The sequence below is a fragment of the Tinamus guttatus genome, unplaced genomic scaffold, assembly GCF_059628265.1.
Source record: "Tinamus guttatus ecotype Peru unplaced genomic scaffold, ASM5962826v1 Tinamus_guttatus_pri_ptg000599l, whole genome shotgun sequence".
Lineage (NCBI taxonomy): Eukaryota > Metazoa > Chordata > Aves > Tinamiformes > Tinamidae > Tinamus > Tinamus guttatus.
This window is the reverse complement of record NW_028289133.1, coordinates 2,349,263-2,364,801: the sequence shown is the minus strand read 5'-3', so window position 1 is coordinate 2,364,801 and position 15,539 is coordinate 2,349,263. Positions and strand designations below refer to the sequence as shown.

The 15,539-nt window shown below is 46.6% G+C and overlaps 1 protein-coding gene across 1 annotated transcript in view; it reads left to right on the top strand.

Moving 5' to 3' along the window:
• Positions 1-31: 31 nt before the first annotated feature.
• The window catches only part of XIRP1 (xin actin binding repeat containing 1), a 30,435-nt gene continuing 14,927 nt past the window's right edge, over positions 32-15,539 (top strand). Inside the window, exons 1-4 of the mRNA XM_010214501.2 lie at positions 32-159; positions 1,452-1,506; positions 2,482-2,880; positions 4,459-4,528. Coding sequence (XP_010212803.2) covers positions 32-159; positions 1,452-1,506; positions 2,482-2,880; positions 4,459-4,528 — 652 coding nt within the window. The remainder of the gene's footprint in view (positions 160-1,451; positions 1,507-2,481; positions 2,881-4,458; positions 4,529-15,539) is intronic.

The following is a 15,539-nucleotide window of genomic DNA, read 5'->3' as shown; positions in this document are numbered from 1 at the left end:
TCTCTTGTTCTGATGCCAGCGGATAGAGGACATGGACAAAGCGGAGAAGCTGAGGCCGGCTCAGTCCTTCCCTGCCCTGTGCAGTGCCCCACGCAGCCATCCGGAGCGCAGAGCAGTTCCCCTGAGAAAATCCACGTCTGTCTCTGAACTGGTCGCCAGGTGAGTGCTTAATCTGAGATCAGATCTGGGGGGTTCCAGCTTCGTTTCTTCCCTCTCCCACCTCCATAACAGATGGATCTCACTCAGATAAGGTCTTTCCCAAGAAAAGCACCCCAGTGTGTCAGGACTTGAGTGAGAGGCAGGTACTTTTCTGCTATAAGTGCCTCTAGCTATTATATATTATTGATGCATTATTTAGTCACAGTAGACCAGTCTCAATTTGAAAGCCAGACCTACTTGACAAAACTACTCAAATGCAATGACACATAGAAGAATTTGCCCTCAGTTTTGAGGACTGGAGTGTTCCCAGGTGGGATATTAAAGCTTTTAATGCTGATAGTCTCTAAGGTGCCACAAAGGAAAACAGCAAATGTTGGAGAGAGGAGCTTGTGAGGGGACAAGAGAAATGTAGGCTTCTCATTCCCTCCCAGTCTCTCATCAGCTGCTTCAAACCAAAATACTCCAGGGAGAGTCATATTTCAACCCAAGCCCTTCAAGGGATAATTTCCCTTTTGGTTACAACCCATAACTGAGATCAGACCACAACACTGCCAAGAGAGAAACAAATAAGATTAGCAACTATGCTGGCAGTTCATCTCACTTAACACAGAGGTGAAAGAGCAGCTGTCAAGACTGTCTATTAAACTTCCGCTAGGGACAGTTTAGTTCTGAATATACTGAACTTAGTTTTCAGTGTAAAAAGTCATCTGTCTGACTGGGGTCTTTAGAAAAAGCTGATAGTGTGTCCTCCACAGCAGTGAAAAGAAGAAAGTTGGTTTCCTTCTTTCTGCAGCAGTCTCACTTGCCACCGCTGTTATGATAGGCAGTCATCGACTCAGAAAAAAATAATCCTAATGTTATATTAAAGATATTATATTAAAGCTAAATAAATTAACAACACATTGACCTTCTGTAAAGCCTGGTTCAGACACAAGCCTTGTATCACCAAATGCAATAAGACACCACCCCCAACCAGCACAGCCCCCAGCAGATCCCCTGCCCTCCATCTGCCCTCCATGTGTCTGCACTGACCTCAGAGCATGGGAAGAGAAGGGGAGGGATCGCACTGGATCCAGTGGCACTGCATTGAACTAATCCATTAAATTAGGTCAATTAGATTAGTTGGGACTTTTTGAAGGATTTTTCATATCTCTCTCACCAGAGGATAGAGGAAGACAGAAAGATCTTGTCCCCTACAGGGGAAAATAAATAAATAAATAAATAAATAAATAAGCCTCCTAAATGCTCTGGCTAAAAAGGGACTAAGGTGCTCTCTTCTATCTTCCTTGCAGGTACCAGAACATCCTGGACTGTGAAACCAACATGCCAAAACAAGAACACACCAAGGTGAGAGCCAAGGGCTCAAATGAGATCAATGGAACACATTCTAACAGCAGAATGTCCCAGTTCTTAGCAATTAGAGACATAATAAATAAATAAATAAATAAATAAATAATAAAAAAAGAAAGTAGCACTCTTTTTTTTTTTTCAATTGCAGGTGCTTATCTGAGGATATCTCGAGACAGATCAAAATCTGTCCATCTGTAGCATGTCCACTTTGACTCACAGTAAAAAAAGATATTCTGTAATGGAATGAAAGCTTCTTTTATAATGTTCAGAATGTTTTCGACTGAAGAAATAACAGGGGCAGAGTCTTCTAGAGGGCCATCAAAGGTTTAGGACCTGACAGAGGATTCAGTGGTTAGAAAGTGAAGGAAGTATTCAGCTTGAAATGAAGGCACCCAAATATATTAAGGCTTCTAGACAGCCACACTGGTCTGACAGATGTGACACTGGGACACCTCTGCCTTGCTGCAGCAGCAGCTGGGGGCTCTGTGGGTTGTCAACACACCTTGTGCATCTCAAATGAGACTAAGCACCTACTATAGGCAACCGCATACCCTTGGGTGAGGAAATCACTTTCCTATTTCTTTTGATTGTAATGGGACTTAGATATCAAGTTCATGAGTAGATTTAGCTCACAGTTCTACCCAAGAGGGAAGGCAATCAGTGGTCACACTTTTTTATACTCTGAGGCTTACTGACATGACCATGAAGAAATCAGGGAGGCACATAGGAAATAGAAAAGACAGAAACTTCTGCCATGGTTCAGAAAGGTCTAGCGTGTTTTAGTTCGTCCTCAACATTTACTCCAAGGAGCATAGATCAGAAAGTGACAGGATACTCTTTCATCTCAAAGTTAAAATGGTAGCGAATATGGTGCTTGCAGTAGAAAAGTAGGAAATTAAAACCCTAGTGGTTTTCTTATGGTAGTTAGATGCAAGTCCCTTCTGATGTCTTTTCATCTTTTTTGTTTTTCAGCTCATGGAGAAAAGACATCTATCACAGACTAATGTCAATCCAGCAGAGAAAAAATGTGCCTTATCTCCAAACCATCCCAGTGTGTCCAGGAGCAAGTCCATGGAGGATCTTCCTATGCATAACATTAGGCCAACAAGGAGCAATCTCCTGACCAGCTTTGATATCCCCAAAACCACTCCAAGGAATAAGACTTCATCTTTTGCTCCACTCAAGACAGCAACTCCCAGTGGTATCTTGAGGAAGAGGGAAGCTGACACCAGCACCATGACGACTATCCAGCCACTGCCCAGGGAGAGAAAACCCTGTAAAGATGCAGCCTTTCCTTTGTCTCTTCAGGGCAATCAGAGGAAGGCACAATGGAGTCCTGCCACCATCCCGTGGAAAGAGTCTGCAGCAAAGGTTAGTGAGTGCTCTTCTTCCAAAGCTCCGCAAAAAATCTGTCGTCTTTGTGCATCTGAAGTCATCCTTAAAAAGGATTGAGCTTTGTGGTGGTGGTTCGCCATACACTCCTTCCCCTGGGCATGAGAGCAGCCATGTAGAACGGCAATCATAGCTAGGGAAGGAGACTCAGTTTAAATGAGCAGCTGTGTTGTGATAGCAGAGATCATCAGGGTAGAACTTGCTCCTAAATGGTGAGGTGAGCAGGAGAGCCTACTACTAAAAACCCTTGCCCCTTTGCACATTACCTCATTCTGGCATGAAGGATACCCCTTTTTCTAAACTGTTAAAAGCTGGCAGACACATCACCAGGTCTCCAAACACATGCTGGGTGCCAGGTTTTGCAACACCACAGTTTCCAGAGGAATAGACGAACTACTTGTAGTGATGAGTAAAGACAGACTTGACTCTAAAGCCTGAACAAGTGATGGAAATAGTGTCAGTCCATACAAGGAGCTAACATTGTCTGGAATCAGGGAACATCTACCAGCAAGAACAAACTGATAATGTCATTTGCAGTTTAAACTAGTTTCCAGTTCTGTTGCTCTAACCAGACACAACGCATCTCCTTGACCCAATGCAAACATCCATTCTTTTTCTTTCTGTGCTCTGGCATAGTATATCTCTAATCCCATCCATCTCTGAATGATTTAATGCTGTCTGTTGTCAAGAGCACAAGTCATATTTTCAACAGTCTACTCCCAGTAATGATCCCTCCTCTGATAACTGGAAAATGGGGTGGGAGGAATGCCCTCAGGGTGCTCCTGAGGACAGACACTTAAATAAGGCTATACGGCATCTGTTTTCCCACTATCTTGTGAGGTACAAGCAAATAAAACATCACTTGCAAGCACGCACAGGTCTGTGGTCTGCAACCCTTCTCTTAACAAACATGACAGGACCATGGTCCAAACCCCCGGAATGAAGGAAATAGTAGGACTGACAGCTACACGGGAGAGAGACCTAAATCAAGTAAACAAGAGATTCCCATTAAGTCATTATCATCAGGGATATTAATTCTGGGCAAGATCCCATCTGACATGGCCAGGCCCGTCTCCTGCTGTATGGTATTGGCCCACTGGTTACTGCTCCACAACAGGGTCTGGTTGCTTCATGAGGGGTGCAGTGAAGGTCAACTTTGATCATTACGGGGCTTGAGAAACTGAAGTCATTGTGGAGTCTGATAAAGGAAATATATGGATAAACCTGACCCACAAAGAGAAAGAAGCAAGGATGGCCTACATATCTTAGGTGGTTAGAGAAATTACCACTCCTCTCTGAAAACAGAGGGCGTCTATGCCCAAAAGACTGTGAAGCACATCTTGGAGAGAACACAGCAAAGCCAAGACCATGGTTATGTCTGCAGAGAGAAAGGCCAAACTAAGCCCCAAACCTGAAGGCAACATCAGGAACACCTTTACCTCTGGAAACCTCCTAGTGCAGTTGCCTTCTCCACACTTGGGCTTTTCTTGGTTCCTCTCCTATATTTGTGTGAATTTAACTGTTTATGGGACTCTATGTGTTGTCATTGCTACACAGGAAGGGAAGGTCTCCAGCGACAGACAGGCGACCGTCTCCACGATGCCAGAGACACCCACGGGCAGAATCTGTGAGTTGGATTTATTTTGGTTCCCGGTCATCATTGCCTCTCTAGTGCCAGCTCTGTAGTTGCAAGTGGGAAGATAACTCTTTGGTCCATGAGGGAAGCTGTATTTCCCACCTAACAGAGAGCAGAGGTTGGTGGAGCAATTCTGGCCCTGCCTGCATGTTCACACAGGTTCTCCCATGGATGCTGCACAGGAGAGCAGCCTAGGATAGGGAGTGCCATGAGGAGAGCAGACGGACACATAAACACAGCTCTGCTCCTTCCAGCCCTAAACAAGATGATCCATCCAGTGCACAGGGCTGGCAAATCCCAAAGGGACTCAGGATCGAGCCATGTTGACTCTTCCTATGCTTTTATTGCAGCATTTAAAAATAGCTTGTATCAAATGTAAGGGCAGGAACATCCATGTTGAGTTTGGGGTGAGTAACTCTCAACCTGCACCTCAGTCATGAGAGTGGGAAAGTTTGTACGTAACTAAGGAGTCTGACTTTGCATTTGGCAGCAGCAGTGTATGAGACACCATCCTTGGCCCCAGATAGGATATGTAAGTGATCCCTAATGATATGATACCATTGACACTACTGCAGGTCAGGGTTATTTCAAAGCAAGAGGCATCTGTGAAGAGTGAGATATCCAAGCTGAAGCCTTGCTTGGGAAAGGGTTGAATTTTACCAAAAATCTCTGCTAGGAATGTTTCACAGATTTGGGAAAAAAAAAAAAAAAGAGAGAGAGAGAGAGAAAGAGAGAGAAAACCTCTTATAATTCCATAATGGCTGGATCTGGGACAAGCAGGACCACCCTGCCTATTTTGGACCTGAGTCTGGAATCCTGTGATCCCATATCCATCTGTCTAGCATTTTTCCTTTCCATTTCTTTTTCTTCTTTCACACAAGAAAAAAATCTCATGCTGCCTGGAACTGAGACACTGTATTTAATTATACAACTATATGGGAAATAACTATCTCACATAAATATATAGGTAAATGAAGATCCTAAAGTTTCCAAACAGTTGATGTTGCTGTCAAAACATGTGAAGGCACCATGTTCTCTTCCTAAACAGGATCACAGTATTAGGTGATTTGTTCTTTTTACACCATTAGGAACATCTTTTTCTGTGCTTGACTAATTATGAATCACTCTCTATCTTAGAACTGTTACCAGTGCCTGAGTCAAAGCCATTGCAATAGCAAAGATTTTATATAATCTCTGGCACATCTTCTTTTGATAGGGGGTGTGTGGTTCCTTTTGGAGAAGCAAACACAGCCAGGAAAAGGACTAGGGACACAACAGCTACCTTTGATGTAAACTCTGAAGTTGCTCAGAGACAGGACTTGCAATGTTTCCTGAAGACGTCAGGAACAAGTTGTCCATATGGGACAAGATTTGTCCAAACCTAAACATGAGCCGTTCCTAGTCATTCACATGGAGTTAGAGAGGTATCAATGCTCCACACACCCAACATGTGGAGCAACACAGGTCTGCTACAGGAGTCTCCCTGTCATCTCCCAAGGATAGTCCCACAGGTCTTTTCCCAAGGCCAAGGAGCAGATGTCCATGTGAAACAGTGACCTGGGATGGGGAAGGCAGAGTGTGCTGGATGTTTTGAAGACACAGTTTGTTATAAAGTAGAGCACAGAGGACATTGCTCAGACTCTAGTTGGGCCTCAGTGGTGGGTATGGATGACAACAGCTTGGCAATGCTCAACACAGCTCTGCTGCCTGGCATTTGGCTTATTGGCAATTGCATGTTTGTACAATGATTCACTGCTAAATAATGACACATACAGTCAAAGCACGAGCTGCCATACCTGCATCCAGACACAGTTCCGTCATCTCTAGGACACTGAGGGAGTCTTGACATTGCTCAAAGGGAGCTGAACCATCACCTACCAGGCAACATCCCTGGCCACCCCAAAAATCCCGCATGATCCAGAGGAAGCTGTCACAGAGAATGTCACTTATTAAAAGGGTCCAAGAGGATATAGGAAGCAATAATGAGATTAAACGTGCAGTGAAAGACTTGCACAGTATCACAAAATATTTCCTAAGAAGGAAGGCAGTAAAACAAGGAACCATTTTCCCAAAGGGAAATGGTGGAAAGCTGGAGCTCTTTAATATTAAGCAGCAGAAGACACCAGCTAATTTACTGTAGGTGCAGTCTCTTGAGCATACTGGATTTAAAAATTAACAACTACTAGATGAATTTTGGCAACGAGAGAGACAGGAATCGCAGCCAAGAAACAGGCGAGAAGGGCTTGTGTGTGGGCATGCCATTCCCCTGGCTCACACACATATATCCGCTCCTGCATGTACGTATTAATATAGCTCCATTATTCAGTGCTTTCAGCTGAAGGGCACACGGGGATGTTACCTCAGCGCCGTACAGAGATGAAATGGGAGTCTGACGTGACTGCAAATTACAGAGCTGCCTCCAAAATGCATTAATTCCCTCCTCCCCTTTCCCCCTCGCCTTTCTGCATTCGTTTGCGACTCTACCCACGGGGATTTTCCAAAGCCTGGCGAGGAGAGATGGCGAAGGGGAGCGCGGGAGCATCCCGCTGCCTCTCGCGTGCAGGGAGAGCCACACCGGATTGCAACACGCGCTTGGCGTGGGGTGGCTGCTCCTGCAAGGGGGTGCAATGCCATCTAGCGACAACGAAGACGTTTCCTTCAGTCCCAAACCCCGTCCTCAGTGCATACGGCGCTGTACATCAGCCAATCTGCACTGCATCTCGGGCCAGGGATGGAGGGAGGTTTCAGCCCCAGTCCCCCCACAATCTGGCTGCCAGCATCCTAGGGAGTTCCTCAGTTTAAGATAAAAAAGGAGCCAAAAGGAGCCAGCAGGTGATGCCTTCCCCTTGTACCTTCTCCAGCCTCCAGGAAGTTGGGGTCCAATGTCACAGGTTTTATGGACTGCCCTGGGAGTGTAGCAAGTTTCCCGGTCCTGCCGTTCCCACGTGGACAGCAGGGGCAGGAGCACTGCCTGAGCAGCGATGATCACTTAGAGGCAGCATCAGTCGAAACAGATAAATTAGTGCCATTGTTTGGCTTTTCCCAAAAGACCTCATCTCTGCCTGCATAAGAGATCTCTGGTCTAGGCTGAAGAGCCTTTCCCTCATGAGCTCTTGTCTTCTTTTCCCTGCACCGGAGAGGTGTCAGCCTGGTCTTGGGTGAGGGCACAGAGCTACGCTCCATACCAAGACTCGCATCCCTAGGGCTGCTTATTTCTCCCGGCACACTCTTTCTTCCCGTCACGCTCCAGGCGCTTCCCTGAAAGACTCAATGCCCCATTGATTTTTTTTTCCTGCTTTCTAATAAGTTGGCGTCTTCCAGACAGAAGTGAAAAAAACACCTCCCTGGGGGCTCTGTAGAGCTGTCAAGTAGTGCAGCTCTCACGAACTTGCGTGGGAGCGTTCCTGGGAAAGCAAGGAGCTGTGGTGGGTACTTGCAAGGAGCACACATGGAAGACACAGCTCATAGCAGGGTCAGGACCTCCACACAGGGCAAGGGAGATGGATGGACGGGGGCACCATGAACAGGAATACATGACACAGATCATCATGCACGTGTGCCTATGTTGTATGGTATAGCAAGGCAAACAAATGGACAAATACACATTACAGATCAAGAGAGAGACCCACATGGATGGATGGATGGCCCTAGGCATGCACATGATCCGAAGACAACATATGCAGGCCCACGGGGAGCTGCCGACAGCACTGATGTGTACTGCCCTTCACCTTCTGCTTCTGTTCCCTCCCATCCCTATGGAATAAGTAAGACCCACTCTACTGTGCATATCGCTCCCTGCTTTGCTGACTCTCTTCTGTCACCCTGTGCATGAACAACCCCTTTACCTGAGCCAGTGCATAGGACAACACTTGCCATTCCCAGCTCTTTGGCTCCCAGCCTGGCTGACAATCAACAATGTGTCCATCAGCCACCTGACAACATCTCTCGCTTCAGAGGCAGGGTGATAGTCTTCCTGGAAGCAGGGCTGAGCAGAGACTCTCATCTCATGGGGTCTGGTAATGCAGAGCCTGGCAGGGTATCTAGAAGAAGCAGGATATTACGGTGGGGAGAAGCTGGGCCCTTTCAGGACGGGTGAAAGCAGATGGTCGTCTGGAGCTGGGTGTGATGTGACATGATGCCATTCGACACATACTGGATGTGATGTGGTTTGGGGAGGGAAACCTCCTTGTGGGATGCAGAACTGCTGCCTGAAATGACATGGAGCATCCTCATAGGGAGTTATTCCTGGAGACGCGCAAGGAAGGCAGAAGGATCCTTGTGGCCTTTCTTGGCACACACTGTCAATCTTTCTCTATAGTATTCAATAGTATCTCAATAGTATTCATTTGTAGGGAACCAAGAAACACAAGTTCTCAAACTGGGAGATTAGTACCCACAACTTGCTTGGCCCTCTGGAGCCAAGAGTACAGAGATCCGTTGGGAAACAGGATCTCTCTGGCTCCTCAGCACAATGCTGCTGAGATCTTCAGGTGACCGGGGAGCCAGCTAGCCCAGACTGAAACAGCTAGAGGGATGTTCAAATGCGTGGTAAAGAAGTGGGAAGAGTTTCAGGTCAACATGGAAGTACCTTCACAGGAAGGCTAAGGTGGCTTCTGTGCTACTACATAGAGCAGATGTGTCCGGTTCAGAAGAAGCTCTCACCACAACTGCAGTGTAGACACTGGAAACAGGTCCACGTTGTGTGGCACAGGAAATGGCCAGCTTTGGGTGCTCTGGTGCATATACATTGCCCAGTGGGGTACAAGCAGGATGGGACTGAGCGTGGCTTTCTTGCCATCACCACCATGTTTCTTGGTCCTAAGCACATCCGAACAAGTGCTTTAGTTCAGGTGATGATGGCTTCTGTGTTTACACTTCTGGTACAGGCACAGCAAACACACATCTCCTTCCACTGTCCCATAGTGATTTACTCAAGCTTGAATGCCCTACAAGTGTCCTAAAAGTAAATCAAAGAGATTGCCACAGGATCTGATTCAGACTGGATTCTCCAGCCATGGACTGAACGACTACCCCAGCCTGGTAAAAGCATTAAAAGAAAATGTCTGTTAAAATAAGCCCCAATTCTCCAAGACATTGGCTGTGAATGTATTTGTAAATTAACAGGGCCAGGCCAGGGTCCCAGGCACTGACGAACAGTTGCACAGGTCATTAAATTGCTAAAAATAGCACCCATTACCCAACTGAGATTTGAGGATGTCAACAGCCATCCAGGACTCAGCACTTTATTATTATCCCCTCTGCAAACAGTGGCCAAAGCACCTCCCCATGTGATGCACTGCGAGGGAAGGAAGGAGCTCAAGGAAGGAGGCGATTTCTACCTGGTCTCTGACAGGTCCTACTTCCAGATGAGTCTAGTGCTGCTCCTGCCTTAGCAAGGGGAATAATACCTGCTGTGGGTGTCTATCTGCAGTCTTTTTTCCAAAATTGAAAGGCAAGTGTGTGAATATACATATATGGGTGTATGTATCTGTAGAATAAGCTAACAAGATTTTTTTTAATGAAACTCCTTGCTTTATGATTTAGCATGATGAAGCAAGTAGCTCATTTGTCGTCCTTTGCACACATATTTCATTTCGCTTTCTCTCCCCTAAAGCAGCATGTTCTAAAACACTTGATTTGCAAAATAAATAAGAAACCAGAACATGTAACCAACACCTGCCACCTTCCTGGCTTTTCGCTAAGACTTTGACTGTGACAGGAGCCAAGGAGAGTCAAGCAGTGGCAATCGCAGCTGAAGGACGTGACAGTGAGTCAGGGAAATGACGCTCCACCTTACACCACTGCTTGGAAGCCTCCCCTGTCCCCTACCGAATTACAGAGGGGGTATTTTGAATGAATGAGCTCTGAAAATAAGCCAGGCCCTGAGACTTTCCCCACCATTGAGTAGGACTGCGAGAACTCATGATTGACTCAGCCTGATGGGATAGCAGCTACGCTCTTCCCTAAAAATAGACCCTGTGGTTCATCCTCTCAACATAGCCCAGCGCTTGGTGATAAAACCAGCTGTCTGAGGCCCCTTAGAGCCAGTGAACAGGATCGAGGGTGAGGACAGCGGAGCAGGGTTCCATAGGATACACTACAGGCTGCCTGGTCCTGCGCTTCACATAGATTTCCATTGGGACTGTCTATGGTGCCACACGACCATCGAGGCTACTGAGACCTCTCTGTAAGTAATTTTGGGGTGGATTAGCATGGGGTGAAACACTGTATGAACATGAACTTTGGACTAATGATAAAATACAGGGCAAACGAGGTCTCTCCGTGTCTCTTAATATGAAAGAGGCATTTGTAGGTCTTGGAAAGCAGTGGACTTTGCTGACCCAGAGCCTGGTAGATGCCAGTGTGTGCTGCAGAATACTGCCCCTCTGCACCAGGGGTTGTGGCTTCTGTCTAGATGAGCACTGTTGTCTTAGGTGTTTGGGCATGCTCGAAGTGGGCACAGAGCTTTGTTCATGGGTGACTGTCCCCTGCCTCAAAGCATTTGAGTTTCTAGCTTTGACACTTAAATTCACAGGTCAGATCCTCAGCTTCTACTCTCTCCCTCGGAGGTGTTGTGAGTTACTGGGACTTTGTGGCCAGGAGAAGGGTAGACAGATGCTATGGGGGTGAGGGGGAGACTTCTTCTAGATCAAAACCAGTGTCAGGGCTGGTCACAACATGTAGACAACAAAATAGAGACTCCTCAGAGGGAAATGACTCTGCTTCCTTCTCACATCCCTAGGGACTAGGAGGCAGGGCAGGATTTGTTCTCTCCCGCATCAGGGGAAAAGTGAAAAATGTGTTTGGGTCCCTGAGCACCATCCGTGAACTCTGCTCCAGGGAGGATGAGAAGCAGAGCCTCTGTCCAAGGCAAGGGGAGTAAAGTTGCTCAGGAACTGCCCATGCTCACTCACTGAAACCCTTTAGACATCTCTGCTTATTTGGCCAGAAAGGCCACCACATTAACAGCATTAAAATAGACACACTTCTTCCTATTTCTGTTCACGTATGGACAGCTGTCTCCAAAAACCTGCACAGCTCTGTAAGGTGGAGCCAAAACCTGTGTCTTATTCCTGATTACGAAAAGCCACAGAGCTCCAAGCTCTTGTGTCATGGCCAAGAGTCCCTACGGACCACTGAGAGCCAGGACACCACGGTGATCTCCTGCTTCTGCCACCCTGCCCCTGTGCAAGTGCTTGACCCCAACAACCTGAGCTCAAAGCAGGAGTTTTCTGGTCATATATTCAGTGGTTGATAGTGATGGCTTCTGAGACACATGTGTGACTTTTCCCACTTCTTCCCCATTCGTTAATTTCTGCCCATTTTTGTTTTCTGGAAAATATCTGAAGGTTCAGGTTTTTATTAGGAAAAAAAAAAGTGGGGGGATAAGGGGAAAAAAAAATGGAGCTGGTCCCCTCAGGTACAGATGCCATTTCATGAGAAGAGGCAAAATAGGAAAAGCCTTGTTCTTGCCAGGCAAAATTGTAGATAATCCGTTAGTGGCAATTAAGCATCCATCAAGCACAGAATTTCCTAGCACACACATACCACGCCTGGCAGACTTGGAATAGTTTTATTCCTGGAACGAGATCTTCTCTAGTGCTTTTCAGACAAGTTCTGGGTTTACATGCTAGGCCCACGCTAACGTCAGGAGGCAGCGGCAGTTCAAGGGCAGTTTGGCCCTTAAACAGACGCAGCACTGCAGAGGATACAGAAGGCTCCTTCATGGGAAAGTGGGCCAAGACACCCCAACCCTCTTGCCAAGGAGGAGAAAAATACCTCCACGCTGGCCATAAACCTAGGTTTGAACACAGTAGTAGATGTTTTTGCCTGAAGTACTTGCAAAACGGTGTTTTATTCTTTTGAAGTCAGTTGTTCCTCTCCTCCCCCATATTCTCAGAGGCGGTTTGCCTCATTTAGAAGTGAACGGAAGAACTGGGGGATCTCTACAAGTGGGTGAGAGTTTTCTCTTTGAAAATTACTGCTATTTCTTTCTCTTTTTTTCTGGCTGTGGCTGTTTCTTCTAAAAAAAAAGGGTTTGGGTTTTTTTGTTTGTTTTGTTTTGGGTTTTTGTTTTTGTTTTTGTTTTTCTGCTCTAAGTGGCAAAGAGTTGAGACTAGATTGAAAACACAGTACAAACAAAAAAAACTGGGCAGTCTCAGCAGTTCCTCAGAGATCCTTCAGATCAGGAGTGGATGCAGTCCCCTCTAGATGCAGCTTGCCTGCTGACTCCTGCAAATGCCATTGTGTGGGGAGAAAAATGAATAAAAATCCATATTGCTCCTTTTCCTGATGGCTTTCCCCCCTTGTCTTGTCCCTGCACGGGACACGCCACCAGCGACACTTGCAATGCTCATGCCTGCGCTGACATTCCCAAGGTATCGCTCCATGGTGGTCACATAGGGCTTTCCTTAAAAGGCTTGGTATTCCCGGCACGCCAAGAAGCCCTCTCCCCAGGAGAGGTTATTTCGGTGGACAGCTCTGTGCTGCTTTTTCTAGGTTTTCTTTTAGGGCTGGGGGAAGCCGCTATCGCAGCTTATTGCCCGGCGCTTGTCTCAGTCCAAAATGCTCAAGGTCAATGGAGCAGGAAGAGCAGCCGGGACTAAAGCAACTGCTGCAGGTGGGTAACAGTGAGAAGCAGAGTGATAGGAGCAGCTCTCGTTATGGGGAAAGCACGCATGTTTATTGCTATTTCAGGGAAAATTCCCTCTATGAATAATAGATACACATTTACTGGACATTGCCAGAGTGGTGCCAGGAGGTGATATGTGATCCCCAGCGTGTTGGAGGGCAGTGCAGGCCTCCAAGACGCCCGCTGTACACTGCCTGTGGGCACAATTTATCTAATGTCCTCTCAGCATTTATTAACCCATTGTAGACAGCAGGGAGAGGGCAAGAAAGTGGCAAATCTGAGTTGAGTTTGACCTGGCTAGTCTGTTCGCATCCCAAAAGCCAGGGAGCTGCTCTGGGTGATGGTTAGGGCCTGTCCAAGGAGAGGCGACCAAGCACCAGCTGGCCCACTCAGGAGGGCTGTCCTCAACCAGCAATGCCACTGACAGCTGTCGCTTGGTGAAGCTTCCTGGCATTTTTTTCTGTGCCAGGAATAGCGTCTTCCACATTCCTGGATTTTTGCAAAGTCCAAAAATAGCCCTAAACTGCCTTGGGGCAGATACTCGTCTCTGCCTGAGGCTCGATATTCCTGAGTCTCCTCTGGGAGCTGTTTAAGTACCTGAGGATGATGACATTACCCCTATACATGAAAGTCCAGCTGACATTAAAGATCCAAAAATGTTTGCAAAAGTGACTGAAGACCATGAAGTGTCAGTTTACAGGTGCTGGAAATTGTAGAGATTTTATTTTACAAGTCCAGTGCTGGAAAGAAGACACTCTTCAGTAGCTGTATTGTCCTTCCCAGATTTGCAAATGTGACTTTACCCACATGCAAAATGTTAATTGTTTGGCTAGAACTTAGTAAACAATCCCTAAAGTGGAATTAGCATTTTAAATCTCGTATCTTCTTTACCACAGCTGCTCTTTGTTTGCATTATTTTATTTTACTTATTTGCTTAGCACCTTCCTCTGGTTCTGGCACTTTTCTTTGCAGATATTTTCCCATTTCCAAATTCATATGTTAGCTCCATGAGCCAGAGCTGTTCACATAATTGCAACATATGGCTTGCAGACTCTGCAAAATCTTTCTTTAACCAGTCTAAGAGTAAGGGTTTTTATTTTTTTTAATGTGAATTAGTCATTTTATTTACAATGTGCACAAGAGATGTCCTCCAGCTTCAGAGCGGGATTCTGTTGTACTAGACATTGCCCAAATTTATTTGAAAGGATGAGAACTACTCAAGGAATTTCAGAATCAGAACAAGAGTGCTATTTGGATTAGCACCATTTTTGTTAGAAATCTGCCTATAATCAGGGGTATTCTTAAACTTGAGGTGGTTAGCTGAAATTGTGAAAATCTCAGTTTTTCACTTTTGAAGGTTGTTTCCTACTCAGGCAAGTATACATATATATAAAATTATATATATATGTATATATATGAAGACATTCAGTCCAAAATGGTCAAGATTGGTCAAGCAGATTTCTTAAAAAAAAAAAAAAAAAGGACAGACAGGGGGAGTGGGTGTTATTTATGATTAACACTCTCCCACATAGCTGGTTAATCCCTAGAAAGAAAACCTTGAATTTCAGATCCTCATTTCACATCATGGAACTGAAGATGAGAGGAAATGCTGTGGTTTGCAAACAGAGCCCAGCGTGACCCAGGAGGCAGGGAGCACCGCTGAGATGCTTCAGAGCATCTCTGCTCCTCGTTCTTTCCTGGAGGCAGCCCCAGACCCAGCAGGTGCTCCCTGCCGCTGCCTCCTCCACCCTTCTGCCCCCTCTTTTGCAAATTTGGGTGTTTTAATGTGCCCTGGAACCTCAAGAGCAGGTCTCAAGGCCAGAAATGGAAATGCCCTCCGGTCGCTAATCCCGCACCCAAGACCATCGCTGCCCCCATGCCCGATGGTACCACTCACCCTGTGCACCCTCCGAGCATCTCTTCCGGCTAACGGGAGCTCTCCAGCTATGGATGCCTGGGCGGAGGGTGCAGAGGACTGAACCTTCCCCCACTGACCGAGCGGTGCCAACGGAGCTGCCGGATTAAGCAGCAGTGCTGGTTTCTCAGCCTGCTTTTATTAGCACTCACCCACCCGTGCAAATCCCCCAGCCCGGACGCGCCAGCGGCGCTGATGCTCAGGAGCCCCTTCCGAAGGCAGGGCAGGACAGTGTCAGTGTGATTCGGTACGTGCGGGTTATGCAGAGGGAGGAGGATGGGGCATCCCCAAAGCAGAAGATCCTACGGGCAGCAACCATCTAACTGAGGGTAGATAACCAGCTGCCCCAAGCAGCAGGGATAGTTGAAAAGTTCCAGATGCCTGAGACACCACCAGTTTGTAGAGCCACAACAGTGAAAAGCAGAAGTATTTCCATGCCAGACACCTCCATCCCT